At 38.0% G+C, this 25651-nt stretch overlaps 1 protein-coding gene across 5 annotated transcripts in view; it reads left to right on the forward strand.

The window, feature by feature from the left end:
• The window catches only part of PPP1R9A (protein phosphatase 1 regulatory subunit 9A), a 131455-nt gene that overhangs the window by 47709 nt on the left and 58095 nt on the right, over positions 1 to 25651 (forward strand). For all 5 annotated transcript variants that reach the window (XM_064704334.1, XM_064704331.1, XM_064704335.1 and 2 more), the window contains exons 3-4: positions 20157 to 20289; positions 20778 to 20898. In XM_064704334.1, coding sequence (XP_064560404.1) covers positions 20157 to 20289; positions 20778 to 20898 — 254 coding nt within the window. The remainder of the gene's footprint in view (positions 1 to 20156; positions 20290 to 20777; positions 20899 to 25651) is intronic.

Consider the following 25651-nt stretch of genomic DNA (forward strand, 5'->3'; position numbering starts at 1 on the left):
CCTTTCACTGAACAAATAGGGTTCACTTTGGACTAAAGATAGGCTTTTGTTTATTATGTGTCTGATTAGATCACAGTAACCTGCAGGACACAAAATTTTTTCTAGTGGTGATCAGTCTCCTGATTTGGGCACTATGGTGTCTGTAATGTGAAATGTGCTTTGTGTGAATCTCTGATGTGTTTTTTGAAACATAATATTCCCACTCTTTCCCATTTTTTTTATTGTCATTTTCAGTTGCATTTAAATATTTATACCTCTCACTGAAATTATATTTTCATTCTAGCAATATCTATACAAAACTTACAAACATATTCCAAATACAGCTTTCTTAAATAGAATTTCCAGCAAAAAGAACCACACAAAAGAAAATTCCATGGAAGATTGTGTTTTTTGTTGTGTTTTTTGAAAAGTCCCATTTCTGTAACCTTCAACTTAGAGATGGCAAGCTGAATTTTTATACAGGCTTCAGATGTTTCAGAAATAAATCGTAAAATCTTCCTTAAGACAGAATTTAGGTTTCCTGATACATGTTGTTGCAGAGTTGTGCTGAACTCCTGTGTGTCAGGAACTACTTGCAGGATGCCGTTCAAAAAGAGACAAGGTTCTGAGATTAGGAATCCGTCATTACATTCCATTAAAGCTCCATATCACAATAGGGGATTGTCCAAGGGCTCACAGGAGGAAAAGTGGGTCAAGTAATAGTTGATGAGTTCCATTCATTACAGCATTAAATGTTTTTGACAGATGTGCATTTTTAGTTGTTTTAGGACAAACTGTTTCTCATCGAATGTAATGCAGGAACTATGCCTGGAAGTTGGTGCACAGTAGTGGAAAGAGAAAACAAAATACGTGTACAGGTATGAAATTTCTTTAAGGAGAAGTAATAACAACATTTACTTTAATGAGAAACTGTTAGAGAATTGCACTCTTCTGTGCAGAGAATGCCTCTTTTCCCTTCCTAGCAGCCCTTCATGAAGCGTAAACTTTCTACTTATAAGAAGGACTTCCAGTATAAAATTGTTTTTATACAACAATTCCAGTTGACAGTATAAAATTGTTTTCCCAGTGGCACCAACAAGATCTTTACAGTCTAATTGCCTTATTTCCCTCACAATTAAGGTATTTATATATCTAAAGTTTTCTGTTTGCTGGCAAATCTGTAACTAGCACTAAGGGGTTAAAAATAAGCAGTTTTAGGAGAAGCTCTCACTGCAGAACAAGGGCCAAAATGTTTGTTTTGAGGAACAGGGCAGAGGGTTGAGCTTTGTGTCAGACTCACCACCCTGATTGCAGGGGCAGGGCAGTGGAGAGGTGATGGAGGAGGTAGGAGCTGGGTGCTAAAACCTTGCAGAATGTCATTCTCCTTTACTCCGAGGAAACACTTCAGAAAAGTGTTTTAAAATTGTCAGTTGGGGATTTCTCATGATAACCAATGTTTTACTAAATGCTTATTACCTGCTGCATTGACAGATTTTCCTGTGCCCAAGCACAGGAGCATGGAATGGTGTCACAGCAGATGAGCTTAGAGAACATTTTATCCAGCCCTCACTCAGAGCAGGTGGAGGCAGCCCAATTTGCTCAGGTCTCAGCCCATTCCAATTTTTCATCTTCCCAAAGCCAGGGAGATTCTGCAGACTTTCTGTATTGCCGCATTTGGGCATTGTCACATTGAACCTTTCTCACTCCTAACAAAAATCTCTTACATGCTGGCTGGTGTGTGTGGCTTGTTGTCCTTTCCCTGGAGAGCCCTGATCCCTGTGTAATCCCTGCTGTGGGGCGGCTGAGGGTGCTGGGCAGGTGTGGCCCTGCCTGGTTCAGGGTAATCCCATGCGTGGGACGGACGGGGGCTGGGGCACCAGCGCGACCTTCCAGCACAGCCGCTGGCCTGACCTGCTGGGAGCTCACCGCGCTGCCTGAGAGATCCTTCTTTTCCAGCTTGGAATCTGTGCCCACATCCTGGGGGAAGCTCTTCAAATCATCCCATTCTAAGTAAAATAAACCCATCCAAACAAACTAAGCAAAGCAAAACAACAGCAACAATAAAAGACTCCAACCATAACTTTAAAAACCCCTACAGGAAATCTAATGAGTACAGCATCTTTTATTTTAAATACATTACTGATTTATTTTTTTATCCAAATTTTCCTTCAATTTTAGCTGTATTTGTATGCGTCTTATTTAAATATTTAGTAATAAATCTAATATATATTAGTAAACATTTAATAAACATTTAGTAAAGATGTAATACATTAATATCAAATATCAATATAAATTTTTCAATATTTCTGCATAATGTATAAATATACAAAATTGAAGTTAAAGCACAAAAATAAACATACCTATACAATTTTGAGCTATTCTAGAGATTGATACGAGAAACCTATATTATGTTTACATGGATTGAGTATGCTTATTTTTACAAGTTTCATTTGTTGAGGAAGATTATTTTTTAAGTTTAACATGATGAATGTAATTGTCCTTCTTCTACTTAACAAATACGCTACTTCAGAGGTTATAATGTGAGATAACCAGATAACACAAAATCACAGTCAAAAATTGGTCAATGCCATAAAGAGTTACACAGATTGCCATAGGCTCCTCCGTAGTCTAAAGGGAGGATGTGGCATTTTTAACATATCAAATAAATCAATCAGTGCATTAGGATTAGCTAAGAAGAAAAGGATGTGGGTACTGCAACATTAACTTAATCCTGTGGCCTTCTTTTCTTCCATAAAAATGTGTCAAGGGAGATTTATCCAGTTTTGCCATGTTGAGGGATGGATACTAGAGCTGTGAATTGTTTCCCACAGGAAGGCTAAATAACTTTTCTATCCATAACAGGCAATACTGAGGTTATTTTTCTATAATGTATGAATGTTTAATTATGTCTTGAAAAAATGGTTTTATGGAAAGTTAGTAAAGATGGAGTAATGTTGTACTAGAAGTATATTTTGAAGAATGCTTGTGTAGTAGAGGTCATCCTAGTGTTCAGTTTGCTGTGCAGACACATGTTGCTTTTTAATTAAAGGATTGCATCACCTCCTGGTTTTTGCCTGCTCTCTTAAAGCCATTGAATAAGGAATGGAGTGTAGGACTCAGAATATGAGGGTTGTTTGCTGGTCAGCATTTAAGCTTTTGCTCTCTGAATGATTTTTGGAAATTAGTTTCCACTTGTGACTGTGATAATACTGCTGTTTAAGTAGTTGAGAAATTAAGTTTGTTTCACCTGTAATATATAAATGCATATGCAACATATACAGAATTACAGAATGTACAAGTGTAGTTGCTTGAATTATGCTCTTGTAAAACCCTTTTGCATTTCATTAGTTTTGAGAACCAGAACTGTTTATATTTAAGTTATTCTTTGGTTGCTTTCAAAAGTCTGCATTGCAGAATTTAGCTATGCATTTTTTTTACAGCTGTGTGCAATAAACCCACTTGCCAGAGTAAGTAAAAGCAAAATAACAAAGAGGAGGAATATGTAATTAAAATCTAAATTCAATTCTCTGGATACTGTATGCAGCTATTTAATTAAGAGATTATCTGGATAACTGAAGAACAGAAATAGCATCTGTTCTAAATTGCATCAATGAATATTAAGTTGTATTAAGAGAGAGAGTTAAAAAAAAAAGTAGAAGAGGCAAGAGTATGTTCCTGTGTCAGACTGTAGATGAGGAAATCACATGGTTCTTTATGAAAGGCTAACTTTTCCTTTTATCGATGAAGAGAATGAGCAGTGGAATAGTCTTGTTTAATTTGTGTTAAAAATGCAGAAAAAATTCTTTATTAGCAGTCACTGATAATTTCAGGAGTATTTTATTTGTCATGGTCCCTTTGCATGCTTGGGTCATGTAGCAAGACAGCAAAATGAAGCTTGTTGAGGTCTTTGTACCTCACCTGTTTATGTACCAACATTTTTTCCTTCCCTGAGCATCATTGCCTTTTCTTTACAGTTCATATATTAGCAATTGGGAAATTCATGACCCAGCAAAGTTCAATTATACTTCAGAAGAGACATTCCTTAGAAAGAGGTATAGCTGTGCCTTATCTGGAAACCTTTGGGGTAGTTTTGGTGCTGGTGTTGATGGAAGAACATCAAAATTTTCCAATTCAGTGTTTACTCTTGATTCCAGAATAAGGAAAAAAACCTGTTAGTTTAGCAGGAATTTTCAGCCTCTAAATATTGGCCTGATACTGATGGTGTTGAAATGAATTGTGGAAGTCTCTGTGACATGTTTGGAAAGCAGCTCTGAGTGCCTTTAAACTTCCCTTGATGTTAATGGGTTTTCAGAGGATCAAGCTTGTTTGAGTGTGGCTGCATGAGTACAGCAGTACAAGAGTACTTTAGATGGAGAAAAAAGTGATATCTGAACGTCTCCGTACACTCCCATTGCTACATCTGAACTAGTTTCTGTATTTTACTCAGCTTTTAGAACCCCAAGGGCTGTGAATAGCTGATTCAATGATCTTCTGTCAAATACCTGGTTCTTATTATAATTTTTATGGACAAAGATGAGATAAGCCTGGAATTGTGTGGGTGGAAGACCCATATGGGCTGAAGAGGATTTTTTAAAGCAATTGCTTGGTAGTATCACACCTCCCTGGTCTATTGTTTCTTATTCAATTTGTTTCCTTAGAAGGTCTATCTAGGTTGGTTAATGAATAGTCTCATTCATTTAGTTACAGTCCTTTTTTATACTTTTTGCTGCGTAAGCAGAATGAATTGAGAAGCAGCAAAAAGGCAACAAAAGGAGGTATCAGATCTATGAACCTTGTTTTACTCATTCCTCCTAACCTTTTTGTCCTTTTCCATGCCAATCAGGGCACTGCTGACAACCTCTGGAGACAATTCTGGCCCCTTTGGCTAAGCCTGGAGCTCTTAAATATCTTCCAGTTTGTCCAGTTTGGCTTTTTCTCAGCAAAAGTTTATTGATTCCAAATTCCTGTAATTTTTTAAATTTGGTATGCACCACTGAAAATTTGTTTTTTAAATTTGTTTTTTAAATTTGGACTTTGTTTCTAGTAATTCATTCTTTTGCCTTGTACTTCCAATGGTGTCTTCTTCATCTCACACCTTGCATCTTCAGGCTGCCTGCTTTTCTTGGAAAGGATTTGGAGGAACAGATGAAGAAGTATTCACTTTTCACGGTCATTTTCTTATGTTTGAGAGGCCCATAGACCAAAATGGGGTATTATGTGATTTGTGTGTATTTGCATATAGTTTAAGCAGTAGTGGAACATAGTAGGTGAGTATCATCAAAAGAAGAATCTCTCCATGTGCCGTGGTGGCTTCCAAAATCCTTTTTCTTTCTAGCTGATTTTTCTTCAGTTATCTTTATTTGAATGAACTTTTTAGACTTAGTTCACACCAAAACTTATATAGAAGAGGCGTCTGACACTTCTAATTTTATTTTTATCAAAGCTGAACTTAAATCAGCTATATATCATATACGTGTATAATATATGACTATATTGCATTCTTTTTAAGTCTTTCTGATGCCATTTTACCTATTTCAGTACTTACAGTCATGGACTTGCAGAAGGTTCTTGGTATGCATGTCCACCAGCCTACCTGCCTGGTTAACTTTCTGTTAGCACGAGGGGCATTGAGTCCACTGTGTTCCTTGTAGGATGAGGGAATGCTTCTTTCCAAAAGGGAAAGACAGTGAACATTAAATTCTGATACATCTGAAGTATAGCAGCAAGGTTAGATTTGAGATCCATTTCTTTGAAAGGAGGAATGGCTGAGCCTCAGCAGTAAGACACACTAAGAACATAATTATGTATTACAATTACTATTCTAATAGTTATTAGGTCATAATGATCTGACACAAATGTATAACTGTTTCATTTTACTGCTGAAGTTCTGTTGTACTGGTGAATATCTACTTTTGGAGTTTATTGCTTTTATCAGAATTCAGGGGTGAAAATACAAAGTTTTCTCTGTTTTCAACTTTCTATTTTTCATCATTTCTCAAATTTGGCTTAAACTTTGACTGAAATGTGAATTTTGGGCACATAAAATAACTGCCAGGAGGGATGGGCAGCTGGCAGCTGCCACCAGCTATCTGGGGAGCATTGCTTTCCTCCCCCTGCTCATGATCTGCCAGCCCTTTCCCTTAGCAAGCAGTGCTGTGGGTCTTCAGATGAGTAGAGGAGTGTCCTTTGGCTTTTTGTGTCCTTGATCTGTGCCTCAGTTAAACCATTGCTGTTCCTTGCACCCTCTGTAACCAGTGAATGTCTGGGTAAGGGTATGTGGATAACCAGTGGATGTCTGGGTAAGATAGCATATAGCACCTTGGTATTCAAGTGGGGAATATAATTGAAATAGATTTACTTAGAAATAATATTTTTATGTATTTCTATAATATTACTATTTTTCGAAAACTACCTGCTTTTATTTCATCTATACAGTTTTGACCTAAAATCCAAAGTATGACTTTTCAGCTGTGTCAGGACATGTCTGATTCTTTCATTCATTTTGCTGTTAGATAATGCTCAGCATTTCCATCTGCCAGACTTTGCTGGACTTACATACTATTTTTCTGCACTTTAATTTCCCTTAGAAGTGCTTCTATATCTCACCCACTGCTTTTCTTCTTTTGAAGTTGTGATTTTGGCTTTTGGATTTTAAGCTTCATGCAGCAAATTGAGCTGCTACATCCCCTCTGGCCAAAACTGACTTCTGCAGCTGCAGTCTTTGCTTTTCTCTGGTACTGAGCCATCTTGCCAAAGGTGTGCCCTGTACCAGCTGTCTCTCTTCAGTCTCAGTCTCAGCTGGTACCCTGACAGACACACTGGATCTGTCCTGGCTGTAATTTGTGGTGAGGTCAGGCAGAGTTTGGATGACTGACTGAGTGTCTCACAAAAGCCCATCACTGTGCTGCTGGGATACCTCATCCCAGCTGAATAGGAAACTGCCATCAAAAAAAAGATGTTAAAAACACAAAGTCATGCTGTAGGGTTCTCAGCATTTAGGAGACCATTGTAATAATGCTCTGGAACAGATTAAATGTTCTTTTTTTCTTATAAACATAATTTGACATCTTATTGAAGAGAAACAAAAGGGACTAAGTCCATCAAGGATGCAAATTTCTCTTATTTGTGAGCCAATACCTGCAATCTGCCAGATTTGAGGTTTTCATTTCTTTCACCATAATTTGGTGTATGCTTTATTTTACCATATTATTAGAAATTGATTAAAAAGTAGTGAAGAGAACAGTTTATTGTGAACCTACTGGTTGCTTTTACTACCTGTTATCTTATTGGGTTTTTCATAGCCATTATTTGAGAAGGGCTTTTTGCAGTCTTCCATGTTGTTTCTAGCACTTGAGAACCCTGCACAGGGACTGTCCTCGGGTGCATTACCTGCCCCACACTGGTTTAGTAACAAAGTCCTCTGAAACTGAGAGCTCTTGGTTTTGTATGGTGGGATCATTAACATTTAATGAACCTCAGAAGGTTCATGTCTGAAGCCACGGAGCAGGTGGGACATTGTCATTGCTCTGGTGGCCTTCATTAAGGTTCTTACACATTAGCAAGGGGCCTTGGAGGTGGTGGACAGAAGATTCATTTCGATGTAGCTGTCAGTGGCAAGCTCTTAGGGCAGGAGGAGGGCAGCAGTTTGGGGTACCTTCCATAAGGGAGGATTACATAGATTTAATTATTTTGCATTGCACACAGAGAGATTTAAATCTAGATGGTTATCATGTAGCAGTAGTCTCTTACTGACTAATTTCTGGTTCCATAAATAAGTCTCCAGTTATTTAAGCATTTTTGAAAGGCAAAATGAAAACCTTTACATTCATCTTACTACTCGGTAGAAGGACTTTTATCCTCATCTGTTTTAGCAGAAATCAATATAAGTTTTAAGGCAACTAAAGTTTTGGTAGAACAAAGAAAAAGCTTGAGTATGAATAAGAGCCGCTCTTGTATCTAAAACACATTTAATGTACGTGTCAGGGAACCTATTTTGTGCATCTGGTTTTCAAGCACCTACCCTGGAAAAAGCTCCAAAAAGTCTGCTGAGATAATAAAATACAAGTTTTTTCCTAAACAGAAACATGATGGCCTTTCCATAAATTTGCCTCTTCTTAGTTAGAAGTCATAACATTAAGACTCAACAATTGCTGTTTGTATTTTTTTTATGCCTTTTTTGTTCAGTTACATTATGACATTTATCAGAAATAAAATTAAGCTTAGGGCATGGAAGATGGAGTATGTTCAGTATTTAAAAGCTTGAATTTAAGGCACATTTTGACAATGACCCTTTTTGGCAAGTGAGGCTTTTGACCTAAAGGTAAGTAAAGCAGGATTAATTTAATACTGTTTTTATGAGGCCTGCCTGATCAGATAAAATAATTTTTAAAACTTGAGTTGAAGCAGTGTCTTGTACCTTTCAGGGTAAATAGGCAATACATGCATGATATATTCAAGTTGCTTTTAATTCAAAGAACTGTCAGACAGTTTTCAGTTAACTGTCATAAGATTGCCAGTTCTCTGCATCCCTTTCTGTGACAATCACCTACTGTTGATGTTCTGTATGGTACCAGAACCATTTAGACATTAGGGTTAAACTGACATTTGCAAAGTTAAGTAAGATGTTAAAAGCTGTATATTGCCCAGAGTTGCAGTTGCAATTTAAAGCTTGACTGCCTTTTTCTCCTCCAGTATTCTCTGCATTATTCTCCTTTCTATGGTAATCGTGTTCTTCTTGCATTTGGAGTGGTGCTCATACTTGTAGAGATTTTTGAATTCTTAAGAGGCAAGATTTTCCTTTTTCTTCAGGAAAAGAAGAAGTGGAGGGAATCAATTTTATATTGGCACAATCCTTGTGCCAGCACTCTGTGTCACTTGGTGACCCAGGAGGGTTGCCTGCATGGCCCGTGTGTGGCTCTCAGGCTCAGCTTTCACACCTGAGTGGATGGACTCGTGTGCTCGAGCTGCGGCAGTGCCTTCGTGCAGCTGCTGTGGGGCTGGGACTGGTGCAGTTGGTCATGAGCAAAGAACATGGACAATTCTTTACCTTCTGGCATGCACTTTTATTGCTTTTACTCCTGAAAAATCTGTGAAAACATTTCTTGCCATCAGGACTAAAATGGTTGATAGCATCCTTTTGAACACTCTACTGCAAGGAATTGAAAGCTAAAGCTTTATCTGATTACAGGCATTACTGTGTTTGTGGTTATTTAGTTTACCACTACTATAGAAAAGGCTTTCAAAACATTTCATTTCGTAATATTTTCCAATTATTTTATTTGCAAGGAAAAGTTGCTCCTTTGTTAAGATTTTTTTTTAGAATTTTAGAGTGTTTAATCAGTAACAGCAAGGTTAAAATTAAAGTTTGTGCGATTGAAGTTTTACCAGCTTGGCTGTTTTGATGTCCAACCATATGTTTATTTTCCCACACCAGTTGTACCTAACTCCCTCATCCAGGACAGTGGTTTTATTCACCATTGGGTAAAAAGCAGCCAGGAGTTACATATACTTTGTACTAATTGTCTGTCCTGCAGTTTTCCAGTGAATGCTAACATTATCATGTATGTTTTTCTTGGCAGTATTAGCCTTTTGTTAGCAATATTAAAGAAGGATTTGCAAGGGCTTCTGTGAATTTTTTCCTGTTTTTCCTTAAGTTTGATCTACAGAGGGTTGATTAAGAACAATAGTCATGCCCAAGAAAAGAAGCCTTTCAGTGTTGTTGGATATTCTTGAAACCATAATTACAAAATACTGTTTTAGAAGATGGACTTCTAAAAAACTTGGATGTATAAATTTTTTTTTTTTTAGGGATTCATGAAAATAGCTAAGGTGGTATGTGTAAATATATTGCAGCAAGGTTCTGTAAGATTAATTTGCTGTCTTCCTCTAGTTGTTCATTCACAGCTCTTATTTTAGGCAAGAGTCACATCCTTGCTAGTTTCCTTAGATGATGAACACTAGCTGACTGAAAAATATTTAAAGGTCATTATTTTATAGAGATATTTGGTATGTTTTCTTCATTCATTTCACTACAATGGGGTGCCCATTAAAATCATGCTAAGATAACTGAAAGGCTTACTGTATTGGCTTTATAGCCTTTCATACACAGATTACACCCATTTTAATCTGCTATCTGGAGTATGTCCAGCTTCTGCTAAATGGTGTCTGTTTTACCTCTAAAAGAAATGTGCAGCTGTTTGTAGCCAAAATACAGTTCCTGTGAGTGACAGCGATACCAGCTGTGTGCTGCACTCTTCAGCTGCTGCAGTAACTGAGCTCAGAGATGTCCCTGCATCGACACAACATACAGAGAGGTTCTTCTGTAGCTTTTAGAGTTCTGTGTCACTGCACAGGTTAAACAGCACTTTCCCTCCTCTGCTTGGAGGGCAGAAATCTGGACAGAAAGCCATGCCACATATTTTAGTTTTCCTCACAAAGGTGAAATGTTTGTGTCAAGCTTCACTTTTCTGTCTGAAGCAGATCAAGAAGCTGCATCTGGAAAACAGAAAGCTCAGGGGCCTTAAGTAAGTTCTGAAAGTCCAGAGTTTTCCATCTCTGCTGCTGGCGTGTGTCAGGAGCAGCCCTGAGCTCACATTTAATGCTGTGTCTGCCTTTGTATCCAATAACAGAGGTCTAAGGACATGGTGCCATACCTGCCACTGTGCCCAAAGGCAGCGTACAGGGACTGTTAAGGGAGTGCGCAGCGAGATGTTTGGTCAATACCAAAACAGTAAAGCAAGGTGTTCCTGTGGGGAAAAAATAGAGCAAAATGCTTTAAAAGAAAACCCCAGTCCAAAATGGCCATGTATAAGTGCATCCTCCCAATTTCCCACAGCAGTGGGTGCTACACTTTACATTTGGTTCTCCAAAACTTCAAATCTGTCACAGATTTGTGTATAAATAATGTCTGTAATAAATTTGAATTTATGCAGTAAATTTGGGCATAGAGAGTAGAATTGAGTAAAATCTTTAGGTGAGAAAAACTCATTTTAGTTTCTCTACTCATTTAATTTTTCCAGAATTCACAGGGCAGAGTGAAAACCTGCTGTAATAGAGACTTCCCTTGGGGTTAATAAAGTCAATTTTGCTGTTGTTTTCAAGGGGGTAATATATTTGTGCCTGATGTCATAGCAAATGTTGAAGTTGAAAAATGTCCAAAAATAATGTTGAATTGAGTCACTTTAAGAGTGTTTATCTTGAATCCCCACTTTATGCCATTATTACTGTAGTCTCATCCCAAGCTAGCATTATTCATTAATACCGGCTTATCCCCATGATCCCTCGTTCTCTTTGTCTATTCATTTGGATACACTTTGTGTGCACATTTGTAACCTTCTGTTTCTTGCTGCATTAATACCATATTTTAAATTGCACTTAGAGCTGGTGTGTTTGAAGCAGTTATGTTGTCAGGCCTGGGAACGCCTGTTGTTGGCCTGTGTAAGAGTCTCTTACCCCACCTACCATATTAGGAAGCATTAGGAAGGCTGAATTCCTCTGGAAACACAGACGGCCTCATTTTTGAAGCGGTGGTGTGATTAACTGTAATGTAATACACTAGGTATGGATGCTTAATGGATAAACATTCTTTTGCTTACTCTAGGCAGTTTTGCATCTTACTGGAATGCAGTGCATTGAACTAAACAGTGTGAATGTGAAACTATCATTAGCAAAAATGCAGTCAAGCCAAAATGAATTCTGCCTGCAGGTGCAATTAAGGAATTGTTAAGTCTAAATATAAAGTAATTGAGTAGTGGTCTAGCATTGAGAACGTGGCATGGCCCTTTCTGTTTGAAAGATGTTTACAAAACACAGCAAACCTTTTGCTGTATTACAGAAGCTTTTCAGTTAATCCTCTTACACTCTGCCTGTTTGTCCATTTTTATACACAAGCAATGGCATTAAGAGGCTGTAGGGCTGCAACACTCCTACCAAATTAATGCAACACCCCACTAATGGGTTTCTTTTACATCGCTGCATGGTGATGTTAATGTGAATGCAGCAATAGGCTACTAAAGGCTTTAGAATCCAGAGAATCATAAGTGTATTTGTTACTGTAGAGGAATATCTGCTTGTACTAGAAACGAAATACATACCCTCTGTAACATGTGCCATCTGAAATTGTGGAAATATGTTTACCCTGTACAGGACACTGTTTGAAGGGCTGTCTAATATTGAATGTCATACTTTGCTGTTCTTTAACTCATAAGGTGTGTACTAGTATAATTAATAGTATATGATTAAATAAGAATTTATTATATCTCCTGAGCTTTTCTTAGTGGAATATAATAGAATTTCCCCCACTTATCTTAAGACTGTAAGCATTATTTTTAGTAATCTCATCTCAGTTAAAGAATTCATTAAGAACTTCTCATTGAAAAAAAAATTCCAAACCTCTCTTGAGATTTTTAGAACTTAGTTATTGTGGAAAGTGATGGTGGGGCAACTTCAGAGATTTATGTGGGCTGCTGCTACGGTCTGGTGTGGAAGTGTGTTTGCTTTTTATCCCTTGGTCTGAGGCAAGGCTGTGAAGTCTTCTGGTTTCTGTCACTGGGGATCCTTCTCCCTCTCCCTCAGCCTTTGCTGTGTCTGCAGGAGTATTGGTAAGGTGGGCAATTAGTGCCAAATGCCGTAGCTGCTAGAAATCAGATGGGGTGTGTGAGAGAGTCATAAAAAATCTTTAGGAAAGTTGCAATTCTGCACCCTTAAAAAGCCCAATAGGATTTGTATTGATGTAATATTGAGAAAATCAGACACCAAGGCAGACTGTTTCCATCTAGCTCTTTTCTTCCACCTCTGCTTTCTTCTCTGCTTTAAGTAAAGAGATAGATAGGAATGTGTACTGTTTATAGCACACTTGCAAGATTTTCTATATATGTGTTTATAAAGAATTGCATTAATTTTTGTTCCATTTATAAAATAGTATAATTTCACAATAAAACTCAGGTTGGATGAATCATCTCTTTGTAGTTTACACAGCAAGTGTTCTGAATTAATGCCTGTATTTACTTTTTTGTGTCCTTGTTTTCCTTTGAAATATTTTCTTAACATATGTAGCATCTGTAAGAGAATAAAAGGAATTGCTTATGAAATTTTTGGTGGGGTCATTTTTAGTGAATGTGCAGGTTGCTCAATTTATCCCTGCTGAGATTTATTTTAAGTAGAATGTTTTATGCATAGTCAATATTTTGTTTCAAGTGTTTGCCTCTGAGAACATTTGTGGCAATTTTACTTTGCATGTAGACCTCTTGACTTGTAGGCTGAGGGAGAGTGAGATTGCTGGGAGAAGGAACGCTGATTTGTTGATTCACGTTGACTTTGCTACTCTATGGCAGTCTGTACTCGTTGGTACCAGAAGCAGCATTTACTCTTGGCTACCTCATGTGCCACACTTAAAGGCAGAAGAAAAATAGCACCATGAGTTAGGATGTAGATTGGCAGCAATGCAAGGATCTGGAAGAAATACAGCAGCAGATTCAGGAATAAGTGTCTAGGGACAGGATCTGGAACTTTGCTTTGTGCTCCCCTATCTGTGTAGAGTTGTTTGGACACCAGAATTGAGATTTGAGCCTATACTGTGTTTTAATTAATTTGTCAAACTCTGCTCACTTCAAACGTTCTCCTTTATGTGCTTATTTCAATGTTCAAAGATACAATGAATTATTGAGCTTGCTAGTTTGTTACCTTGGCAATAGAGGGAACTGCCAAAAGAGTGATAAAATATATTTGCTGTTATATTGGAAATTCATGTTCTTCTTAAATACTCTTGTTCATATTTTTATATTTTTTGTATAACATGGCTGTTTGAGTGCTCTTGTTGCAACTACTACATTGTTCTGCTGAATGGAGACACTCTCAAGGTGCAGGCAAATGTTTTTACTTTTCCCTGATGCAGGAAAATTCAGCTAAAGACATTCAGGTTTGTAGGTCAGTACCACACTCTGGTAAATACAAAGGTGTTAAATTGCTGTACCCACATCTCTAATCTCTCAAGCATCTGTGAGGTCTGCCAGGAGGGACCTTTGGAAGAACTCTGAGCTTAATGGCAATGCAGGGTTTTCTCTGGGCTCTTTTCCCTGCAATTGTCAAACTACCGTAGGGAAAAACACAAACCTTTTTTATTCTCTATATCTAAGGAGTCAATAACTGACCAAAAATAGATAGGAGCAGTTGCAAAGTACATTTTTGTTGGTAAGTTAAAGTAGTGCAAAGTAAAGTTTTAAAAAAGGCATGATCAGGCAAAGGGATGAATTACATATGAAGTGTACCTGTGAAGTACACAACGCTTAGAAAGTGTCCTTGGGATTTTTATATGATCAGTAGGACTCAGGGAAGCCACCTCACTATCATTTATACCTCCTCCCATTCCACTGTTGCATCCAAGCTGCTGCATTAGAGAAACCAGCCCACTGTCAGAGAAGATTTAGACCCAGGTCTGCAAAACTCATCAAAGAGAATTGACTGAAAATTGTTTAGCCTGCACCATTTATATAAAACAGGACAGTATTTCAATTTCCCATTCATATTAATGGTTATGACAAAAAAAAAAGCGAGAAAAAAAATCTGAATGGTACTGTAACTCATCACTGTATTAAAAAAAAAAAACAAACTAAAAAAAACCCACAAAAAAAACCGCCAAGCCACCTAAAAAACAACAACAACAACAAAAAAGCAGGAATATTCAGATAAGGCTGTCTGGATATCTATGTCAACTCCAGGTTTCAGTGCACCTTGCTGTTTTACTCACTTACTAAAACAAATAACAGCAGCCCTAATAGAAGTACATGTTCTATGTGAGCTGAGGTTTTACTCTTCAGTAACAGGGCTTACTTTTACTTGCTAATTACTCTGACCTGTTTTAACTGAGAGTGACAGCATGAAGTTTTTACATGAGGCACGCATCTCATTTACAGCTACATTTATTTTGTATTTTTCTGCTACGTAGACAAGTAGCAATGTAAATTGTAATAAAAGTAGTACATCAGCAATAAAAAAAGAATGCACTGAATAAATAATAAGTGGATATAAACAATAACTTTCACTGATTCTAGGAAACTAGTCTTCTAAAAAATTGGCACTAAAAGTGAGCCAAGTAGCAGGAGCAGGGGAGGTGATCCATGTGCAGTACCCCATAGGCAATTTTGGTTCTATATTTTGGTCCAAAAGTGCAGCGTATGAAATTTAAGGTACTGGTTTCAGTGAAAGAAGCCCAACAGAGGAGTCTGGCTGTTTCTTTAACTACTTAGACCATGTAAATGCATCCTCATGTCACAGGACTAATGAATGTGTGTGGTTAGCCCATGCATTTTAATGCCTGTGTCCCCCCAGGAAATGCCACTGAGGCATGGTTTGGGTTTGGGAGGACATGCTGTGGTGCCTAGAGGTGTATGGATCCAAACTGAGTTGTGTTGGCACAGCTGCAGGACAGTGACACTGTGGTTTTCTACTACAAATGGTCTTCATGATGTTCCAACAGGTAGAAGACTTGATAGCTTGTTCCATTTGTCTAAAACAAGAGTATGCAGAGAGAATATTTTCCAGTTTACTCCAAAAAATTGAACAGTTTGTCTGTGTGTCACGGCAGCTGCTCTTGGCTTGTCATATGTGTGAAGAGGTCTCTGGAATGGAGGAGTCTGGGGCCCGGATACTTTTAGGATTTTAGAAACATAAATCTGCTGTGCAGGTCTCTTTGCCAGAATTTCGGGACACTGAAAACAGATCTTTCTCTTCCAGAGCTTTCTGAGGGAAACCCCAGGCATGGATTTGCTGTTAGACATGCAGTTTCTTTCAATATTGCTGATGTCTAATTCCCATCTGTGTCTCATTCCTGCACTTGCTCCTTGGGAGGATTTGTCTCCTTCCTTGCTGAAGCGTTGGTGACGGCTGATGCCCACACAGGCTGTAGGGGAGCATGAAGCCAGGAGAGCTGCAGGAAGCCTCCTCACTGACTCACTGCCTTTCACTCTGACAAAGCAACCACTTTGCAGAGAAAAAACTTTTTAAAAAAATAGTCATCAATTTCCGACATTGCCAGAGCTCCCTCTCCTCCCTAAAGCTATGCTGTAGAAGGATTTTAAAGCAGAAGGTAGTGGTCACATTGTGATTTCCTCATTCAGCTGCTTCAGCACAGCCAGAGGGGTTATCCTCAGTGCTTCATTATAGATAATCTAAATCTATTCCCTTGCAATTTGAAACTCTTCCCCCTTGTCCTGTCGCTACGTGCTCTTGTAAATAGTCTCTCTCCATCTTCTTTGTAGGTTCCCTTCAGGTGCTAGAGGCCACAGTTGTGTCACCCCAAAGCCTTCTCTTTTCCAGGCTGAACAACCCCACTTCTCTCAGCCTTACGTCAGATATGACAATTTTTATGTTGCACAGTTTATAGTATGCAACACTAATAGTGGTTTATGTAGCAGCAAGCTGGTTGGCCCATGTGATTCTTTAGAGTTATCTCCATTCTGACTTGCTTAAAAAAATAAAAAAAAAACCCTTGTCACTACCTACTGGTTACTGTTAGCTAAATTCTGTAAATTATTGGTGGATAGGAGCTATGGGAAGTCACCCCAAACTTAGGAAACTTTGCCTTTTTTCAAGAATAATCAATTTTTATCCTTCTGATCTTACTTCTGAAGATGAATTACTAAAACAAAAATGTAGGGGTTTTTTTCTGAATTAGTCACCAATGTATTTTTATAGTTAGTGACATGTCTTCTCTAGCTTGTGCTCTGCCAAAGAGAGGCAAATGATCTGTGTGTGTATGTATGATTTCCCTGGGGATACCACCCAGGGTGCCTAACAATTATACCTACTTCTTTCATATTACAGTTTGTTACTATATTGGTGCTGGATGAATCACTGATGACCCCTTTTTCTGTCACTTTACAGAACACAGAAGTATGTTCTATTAACAGCAACTCTTCAGGGCTTCTTTCAATGTGTCACCACTGTTGGCTTTTTGTTTTCCACAAGTGCTGTTTTAAATCCTAGAAAATGTCAGAAGTGAATTCTATGAAAACTTTTTTTTTTCCCCTAAATACTTGTAGTGGTAAATTCAGAGAGTAAAATACTATATTGGATATACTAGAAAAAGAGCTTGCTTTATGAGGAATGGTTTGTGATATGGCTCTTGGGGATGATCCTATACAGGGCCCAGAGTTGACTCTGTGGTTCTTGTGGGTCCCTTCCAACTCAGCATATTCTGTAGTTGTGACTTTACTGTACTGGCTACTTGGCTAGAGTGGCAGTAAAACCAAATCTGTCCAATGACAGGGAATGGGAGCACTCCCATGAGTCTGAAATCCCACACACACTCTGGAAAACACTTCAGCAGCAGACGTGGTGAAATAGTTGTACTTAAGTTAACCATACTGTGAGGAAGAAGTTATAAATGTTTATCTTATTTTTAGTGCAGTAAAATCTTGAGTGACAGTTCTCATGACTGTACTGAGCAAGCAGTTCATTACTCTGGTGGATAGACTGTTTCGTAGAGAAAGAAAATTTCCAAGCATAAATTTTCTTTACTTCAATTTAACACCCAGAGATTCATTTAATGGAATCAGTCAGCTATGAAATGTGATTGCACAAAATGAGATAAATGACATACAAGAATATCCTTCTTCTTCTTCCCCTTTTTGGGGGGAGACAACCGCCTTGTTGAAGGCAGTGGGCAAAGTTATATGACCAGTGTACAAAAGACAGTGAGTTGATGCCAGGTAGGAAACACAGAGCTTTGTACAATCAGGGATCTACAATCTCAGAGTGAATGCTTAGGTGAGGTACTAGATAAGAGTAGTGTGATGTATTTGGAGACATAATGATAACTTTCAATCACCAACAGTATATTTAGTTTCATTTTAGTGCTATTATTAAAATACTTCAAAACAGTGGGCACAGTCCAAAAAGCCATATCTTCTGTCCAATCTGATTAAAGAAAAATCATCCCAAACCCAAATGCAGTATATGATTTGATGCTTTCAAAGAAAATTATCCTGAAGCATATCCAGTCATTTTGCAACAAATCTAAAACTGCTTCCACAATATTCTCATGCCAGTCATTGAACACAAGGGAAAGAATGGTGCCAGTTAACATGACAAAAAGAAATCCAGAAGTAAATGTACTCATTTTGTGACATAATTTTCCCCTATACCTCTCTCTCAGTTGTTCTTTGTCTCCAGCTAGCAGTATATTCCTTTACCTTCATGCAATTAATCTCTGTTCACATTTGAGGCATGGGTCTCTCTCATCATTTTAATAAATTACATGATTCAAGCTAAATTCACAGCTGTTGTTTTTAACCTGTACTTGCTTGCATGTCTGCTGCATTTCAGCCTTAAAGGTTTATGGTCAAACCTCAGCTCAGTAATGTTTTAATTGAGTCTCACTCTATTGATTGATTCTTATTTTGGTTGATTGCAGCATGAATGAGGTTGGGCTTGATCATGGAACCCTTAGTGGGTAAAAACTGCAGCCTTTGACCCCAAATCACAGAGAAGGGAAGCTACCAGGGAAGTTGTAGCACTTTTTCATTGCTGTTGAGTGGACTCTTCCAGCTGTTTTTTTCTGGTTTTAGTCAGACTAGAAACGGTGGCCTTGAATTGCATTACTTGTTTCTCAATCTGTGTCTTTTCTCCGCTCTTAGAGATACTAAAGCAGAATAGAACATTCAACAGCACTGGACAGCATGATGTGTCTTATTTTACTTATGCTTTGCATGTATTTATGAAGGATTTCTAGGAGCATAATTTTATTAAAGCAGCCTTCTTCTTGCATCATAATGACTAAAAATCCATGTGAGATAGGTTTGTGAATTCTTGTAAAATGTTTATCCTCACGGTCTTCTTGGAAGAGAAAACAAAGTGTGAAACGTTGATGTGAAATACCCATGTGAGTGGCTATTAAAATTGCCATTGAATCACTTCTGTCTTTTTGGTAGCTTTGTGGTGGCCATAGCATAGTTAATAGACTTACTTGCAGTAGTATTTAAAAGAATTTTTATATTTCAACTTTCATATATTTGCTGTTTAAAAGAAATGCATGTGTACTAACAGCTCTTTAGGCAGGTGAAACCCCAGGTGGCAGTGACCCAGCTCCTGTCACTGCCCTGGGCAGGCAGCTGGCATGTGTGCTCCATCCAGGGACACTGTGAGAGAGCCTCCAACAGGGCGTTAAAAGAGCAGGCTTCTGGAGAACTTTGGAATGTTTGTGTAGCTATCTAGCAGGGTGCAGTGTTTTATATTATTAGAGGAACAGTGATAAAGGAAAACGTGGCCACGCAATGATGTCTTCTGTAGGTTGTCTGTAAAAGAGGAAGAGGAAATGTGGGAAGTTGTTTTCCTTTATTTGAAGTGATGAATATGATATATCCATGGGACAGAAGCTCAGTATAATTATTACCACTAGTAATACATATTCTTTCCTTACTGCCTAGTGCAGACAGTTTAATGAATTAGGCTGGCAAACTCTGATCTCTAAAATATGAAAATATGCTTTTCCTGACTAATGTTTCTGATGGTCTGAATAATCATTGGTTGAAGGCCATGTTGAAAGTATGATAGTAGGTAGCATAAATAATATAATCAGGTTAATTCTGTCGCTGTTAAATTACTGCTTTAGAGATGAAATGAACCTGTAAATCTGGTTAGCTTAAAAAAAACCCAATGGCTGTGTATATTGCTGTTCTAAAAATGTTAATACATAATATGGAACATAATCCCCATGATATTCATAGGTGATGTACATGTAGATTAGTAATCTTCAGGTCAAGCTTTGTTTGGATGAATGTGAACTGAAACTTCATAAGACCTAAAGACTAATACAGAAACACTATACAGGTTATAATTTCAATGTTGTTAATGTTTATTAATAGTGCATTTTTAATGAGTTAAATTAATTGTTTTAATTATTTATATGCATAGACCAACATAGACATTAGGGATCACCTCTTGAATTTATAATCAAAAGCAATAGAAACTTACACTCAGTTGACTTTGGCAACCATACTTGTGCTTCCTTGAATAAAAAAGCACAAATTTAAAAACCTGAAGTTTGAATGAGCAGGAGAAATTTGTCTTTTAAAGCCTTTTCAAACTTTGCAATATCACAAGACAAAAGTAGTAGCTAATTTAATAATTTGGAAGTCTTTTTTGGAGTGGATAGCTGAATGATTTTTGATCTATTTCCACAGGTTTTCAATACATACTCTAATGAAGACTATGACAGGAGAAATGATGAAGTTGATCCAGTGGCTGCATCAGCTGAATATGAACTTGAGAAGCGTGTGGAAAAGTTGGAGCTCTTCCCAGTCGAGCTAGAAAAAGGTGTCGTGTCTGTGTGTCATTTCCACTTCCTGTGACACTGACCTACAAGTTTGAGGAAGCCTACACATACCTACAGAGTCTACCTTGAATTTACATGAGCTGGTTGTATTCACTGTGGCTTTTTGGATTTCAGGAATTGTTCAGTCAGGAATTAAAGAAGCAGCTCAGAGACAGGCAGTTTTTATCTTCTTAAGAGAATTGTTTAGTGATACTCCATTAACATAATTTTACACAGTGTTTGTTGTGATACATTCATTCTTTACTGGAGGAGTAAAAATCTTGTCTGTTCTGTGCTCCTCATAAGGCTGCAGATGATACTTTTTGTGTGTAATTTAAATGGTAGTCAAATAGTTTTCTTAAAAGGAATCAAAGTAATATTAGTGTTATTGGCACAGAAAGCCAAGAGGAACCAAAGCATGAATGCTTACCTACCAAATAATGTACAGATAAATGTAAGAATTTTCTGCTTTTTCTTGCCTCTTTCACAGACGAAGATGGACTTGGCATAAGCATTATTGGAATGGGAGTTGGAGCTGATGCAGGCCTTGAAAAACTGGGAATATTTGTCAAAACAGTAACAGAGGGTGGGACAGCAGAAAGAGATGGCAGGTAAACAAGACTTTGTATTTTACAGAATTTTATCAGCAAGAGTTACTATAAATTATTATTATTTTCATAATAGTTGCTTGCTTAACATATGTCATGGTAATCTAAGCTCTAAAGTTGGTCAACTTCATTGGAAAGGTCCAAGTAACTGGATGTGGTTCTGAGAAGACACTAAATTGGTACCATGAGTTTAAACTTTTAAAGAAGAACGAAGTTGCCAAAGATAAGTGTTTGTGACTACTGAGAACCCAGATGCTTTAGCATGAGTAAGGCTGCTGATTCCAAACTCTGTGTCGCTTTTGAAAGTAGTTTTGATTCTTAAGGTGTTGAGCTCCCACCTCTTCTATTGGCTTCAAGCCAGCTTTAGATAGGCAATACTAAAAAAAAAAAATCAGTTCAACGTTGGATAATTTGGTCTCTCTGCATATGATGTCCTTGCAAAGAGATCTTGACAGGCTGGATCTATGGGCTGAGGACAGCTGCATGAGGTTCACCAAGGCAAAGGGTCAGTCCTGCACTGGGTTCACATCAGAGCTGCATGAGGCCCACTAAGGCAAAGGGTCAGTCCTGCACTGAGTTCACATCAGAGCTGCATGAGGCTCACTGAGGCAAAGGGCCAGTCCTGCACTGGGTTCACATCAGAGCTGCATGAGGCCCACTAAGGCAAAGGGCCAGTCCTGCACTGGGTTCACACCAGAGCTGCATGAGGTTCACCAAGGCAAAGGGCCAGTCCTGCACTGGGTTCACATCAGAGCTGCATGAGGTTCACCAAGGCAAAGGGCCAGTCCTGCACTGGGGCCACAGCAGCCCCAGGCAGGGCTGCCGGCCTGGGGGAGGAGCAGCTTGAGGGCTGCTCAGCAGAAAAGGACTGGGGGTGCTGGTTGACAGGGAGCTGGATATCAGCCAGGATGTGCCCAGGTAGCCAGGAAAGCCAAAGGCATCCTGGCCTGGACCAGCAGTAGTGTATCCAGCAGCACCCAGGCAGGGACTGTGCCCCTGTACCTGGCACGGGTGAGGCCACCTTGGGTGCTGTGTCCAGCTCTGGGCCTGTCACTGCAAAAAGGACACTGAGGTGCTGGAGTGTGGCCAGAGAAGGGGAACAAAGCTGGTGAAGGGTCAGGAGCACAGGTCTTATGAAAGGGAGCTGGGGGTGTTTGACCTGGAGAAAAGGAGGCCTGAGGATGACCTTATCACTCTCCACAGCCACTGGAAAGGAAGTTGTAACCAGGTGGGGGTCGGTATATTCTGACATAAGTTGCCCAGAAAGATGGTGGAGTCACTGTCTCTGGAAGTGTTGAAGAGGAATCTGGATGTGGCACTTGGGATGTGGTTTAGGAGTGATTGAGCTGCTTAGTTGATGGCTAAACTGGATGATCTTGGAAGATCTTTTTCAACCTTGATTATTCTGTGATTAAGGAAATAATTAGTGTGTGAATATTTAAACTTTTACTAAATGCATTCGTTTCAACTTTACTAACACAGACTGTTCATACTATTTACTTTGGACAGTCTTCTATTCTGGGGTTCAGTTTTCACACCTACAGCACTGAAAGTACATTAATTAATTGGAATAGGACGCTGTGCCATAAACCTTGCCCACTAAAGAAGTGAATTGGTGTGTGTAGTCCTGTGTGCTAGTATAGCAGAATCTGCTTGCTTATTTGGTATGTGCAAGCTAAAGAATTCCTTTTCAACATAAAATATTTCATATCATATGGGGCACAGTTATCTGTGTGTTCTTCAACACCTGCCAATCTGTGTATTATTCAGTACCTGCCAAAACCAAGTCAACCTCTTCTCATTAGGAGACAGGAAAAAAACTTTACTATCCAATCATTTAATAATGAAAAGGATTCTTAAAAGTCTTCCAACCCATACAATTTTTCATTTTGTTGCAGTGCTTAACTTTGTAAATTTTCCTGCCAGTAAAATATTACTTCTCTGATATGTAAGCAACTATATCAACTTATCTGCATTCTTCTTTTCTGATTTTAACCATTAATGTGTTGTTATGTTAGTCATAAACAATATGAAAATATTGCTTATAAATAAGAGTGGGAATAAACTCTTAAAATGTTGATGATGTCTTCTAAAAAATACATTGCAGTAACACGTTCCTTGTTGAACACCTCTAACTTTTCAGCCAGGCAAAAAATTGTTCTGCTGTGGAAACCCCACAAAAATTTAAGCAGAAGACTCTAGAAGGCAGGGGGTTGCAAAGTTTAGTAATGTTACTTGGAAACTACTGAACTATGTTGTCTTCTAGATTGGGCTTGGAGGTGTCTTTAGAGATCTTGGCAATAAAATATCATGTTGAAGGCCAAGTACTGATTTATCATAGGCTTAAAAATTATGAAGGGAAATGAAGCTGACACCTCAAGATGTCATGACTTTATCCATTACTTTAAATTTAAGTGAATGTTTTTCTAAAGGGTATGCTTGACCTCAGCTAGAAGGCATTAAGCTCACGACTGGTATTCTTTGTAAAATTCTCTAGTTGAAAATCAGTCACTCACTGCTGCTCTGTCATGATCTGTAATTTCTTTTCATCTCATTATTCACATGTTTGAGTGGGCTGCAGAAGTTAATGTTCCATCACAAGTCTGTTCTTTCATTTCCCTAGATGGCATCTGAAAGGAACTTGTCAGCTGAGAAAAAATAATATCGTTCTTTGACCATTCTAATATTTGTGTTGGTTTTCAACTGGCAGAATGTTCAGTCAGCTGAGAAATAGGACTCTGCTTTTCTCTTTGAGAGCCTGACTGATCATTCACTTGGGAAAGGGATATATAATCCTCTCAGTCAGGACCAGGCCGTTCTGCATAATAAAGTGCATCAACTGTAAAGGGTCCTGTTAACTTCATCTTTATGAAAAGCCTACTTAATCATTAACACTGATAGCAAAACAAAGTCTCCAACCAGAAAATAAAACTACTTCAGTAGTTGCATCAGATATTCTGAATAATCGCGTAGCAATCTTCAACCAGGTTCTCCTAAAGCTACAATTTAAAATGTTACAGTATCTGTAGGATAGTTGTTCTGTTTTTTATTGAAAGACCTATCAAATTATGATGTAAAGTACTTGTCTCCCCTGGAAATACAAAATCTGTGCAAAGATGTTTCTCAGTGATTTAACACCCCTGGCTTGATTCATGCTGCTGTAGACAAAAAGGTAGCATTTAGCTGTCATATTTAAAGGTTTTGTGTGCCAGTGTATGCCCAAGGAGGGTTCTTCAAGATGAATCCAAAGGCAAGCATGTTGATAAGTATTAGGAGAGGTTATTAGTAGTGAGAAAGATAGGAAATCAGTCATTAGACTGAATATGAAAAATTAGACTGAATATGAAAAATAAAATCTTTTCCTGGATCAATCAATCAATAGCTGCTTCTTTCAGGTTATTGTGATGATGTGTCATTCACTTTATGAAGTATTTTGATAGCATTGGGAGCAACAGTTTTGAAACATTGCATAGTTCTTAACTTGAACTCTAGAAGATGTCTCTGCACAAATTAAATTTTTCAGTTCATCATACAGAGCAATTGTGCAAATAATTTTTTCAATTTTAGTTGGTTTGATTCTATAGTTGCTACTTCATTGTTATCTGCAGGCAGAGTTTAAAGTCATGAAAATTAGAAAATAATTGTCAGAAGAATTACCAATGTTATTAATGCTAAAAGCAATACAATTTCTGTAATTCAGACTTTGGCAATCCAAGCCTAATTTTTCATTCGTGTTTGAAATTAGATTTGACACAGGGGGCCTGGAGCTCCTGTGAGAATGGGCTTTCAGGGGAGGTCCTCCCTTTGTAGGTTGATATGCATATATGCTCCTATATAATTAAAATATATGTGTAAAGGAGTATTGGAGAGCAGTGTCCATAAAAATATTTAAGAGTTGGAAGTTTAAAAAAAAAAGTTCAAAATTAGATGAATATTGATGCGAGTGCTGTATTTCTCAAATGTTTCAGTGCAAATTGAAATAAAATTCTGAGTTTAAAATGTCAGATATGATTTTCAAAATAGGAGTTTATAAGCTGCCATTTTCAAGGGAGATCCTGCCTAGAACACAGTGACATTCTGTAGTGTGAGGCTGCCAAAGAGTAAATACTGTATTTCTTACTCATCACTGGAATCCAAAGAACAAAGATGCTGCTTGAACACATGTAAAACTGCAAAGCATTTCCTCAGACTTGACAGAGAAATTAGTGCTCCAAGTACAAATGCTTCAACATTCTGTTGAAGCCTCTGTTTTTTGAAAAGAAATCTTATCACTAATATATCCTAAGATGTTAAATACATTAATTTGGGTATTTTCCTATAATTTAAATAGGATTTTTTCATAGCTGTTTCTTGGTTGCTTTGTAAACTCTGTTATTTGGATCAGTAGAATCCATGTAAGTGCTTGAAAATTGCTCCCTTTGACTAGTTCTGGATGTGTTTGTTTGGTTTTTATTTTGAAATTCTTAAGAGATCGTGCGTTTCTAAAGAACAGTGTTGCAGTCATCTTCCAGGGATTCGTAATCCAGAGGAGTCCAGTGCCTGCTGTAGGGATTTTGTAGCTGTGCTTGCTTTAGATAAAAGCAACATGGCTTTCATCTGTCTAAACTTTTTCTGCATTAAACAGTGTATCAGCTCTAAATAGATTTTTGGTTTCAAAAAGAGAGTCCTCATTACAGCAGTCCAATGTTTTATGATTGTGTGCAGCAAGATCATGCTTACACGGGAAATCATTTTTTTGGAACAAGTTAGATGAAAT

This window comes from Zonotrichia leucophrys, chromosome 2 (assembly GCF_028769735.1).
Source record: "Zonotrichia leucophrys gambelii isolate GWCS_2022_RI chromosome 2, RI_Zleu_2.0, whole genome shotgun sequence".
In the NCBI taxonomy this organism is placed as follows: domain Eukaryota; kingdom Metazoa; phylum Chordata; class Aves; order Passeriformes; family Passerellidae; genus Zonotrichia; species Zonotrichia leucophrys.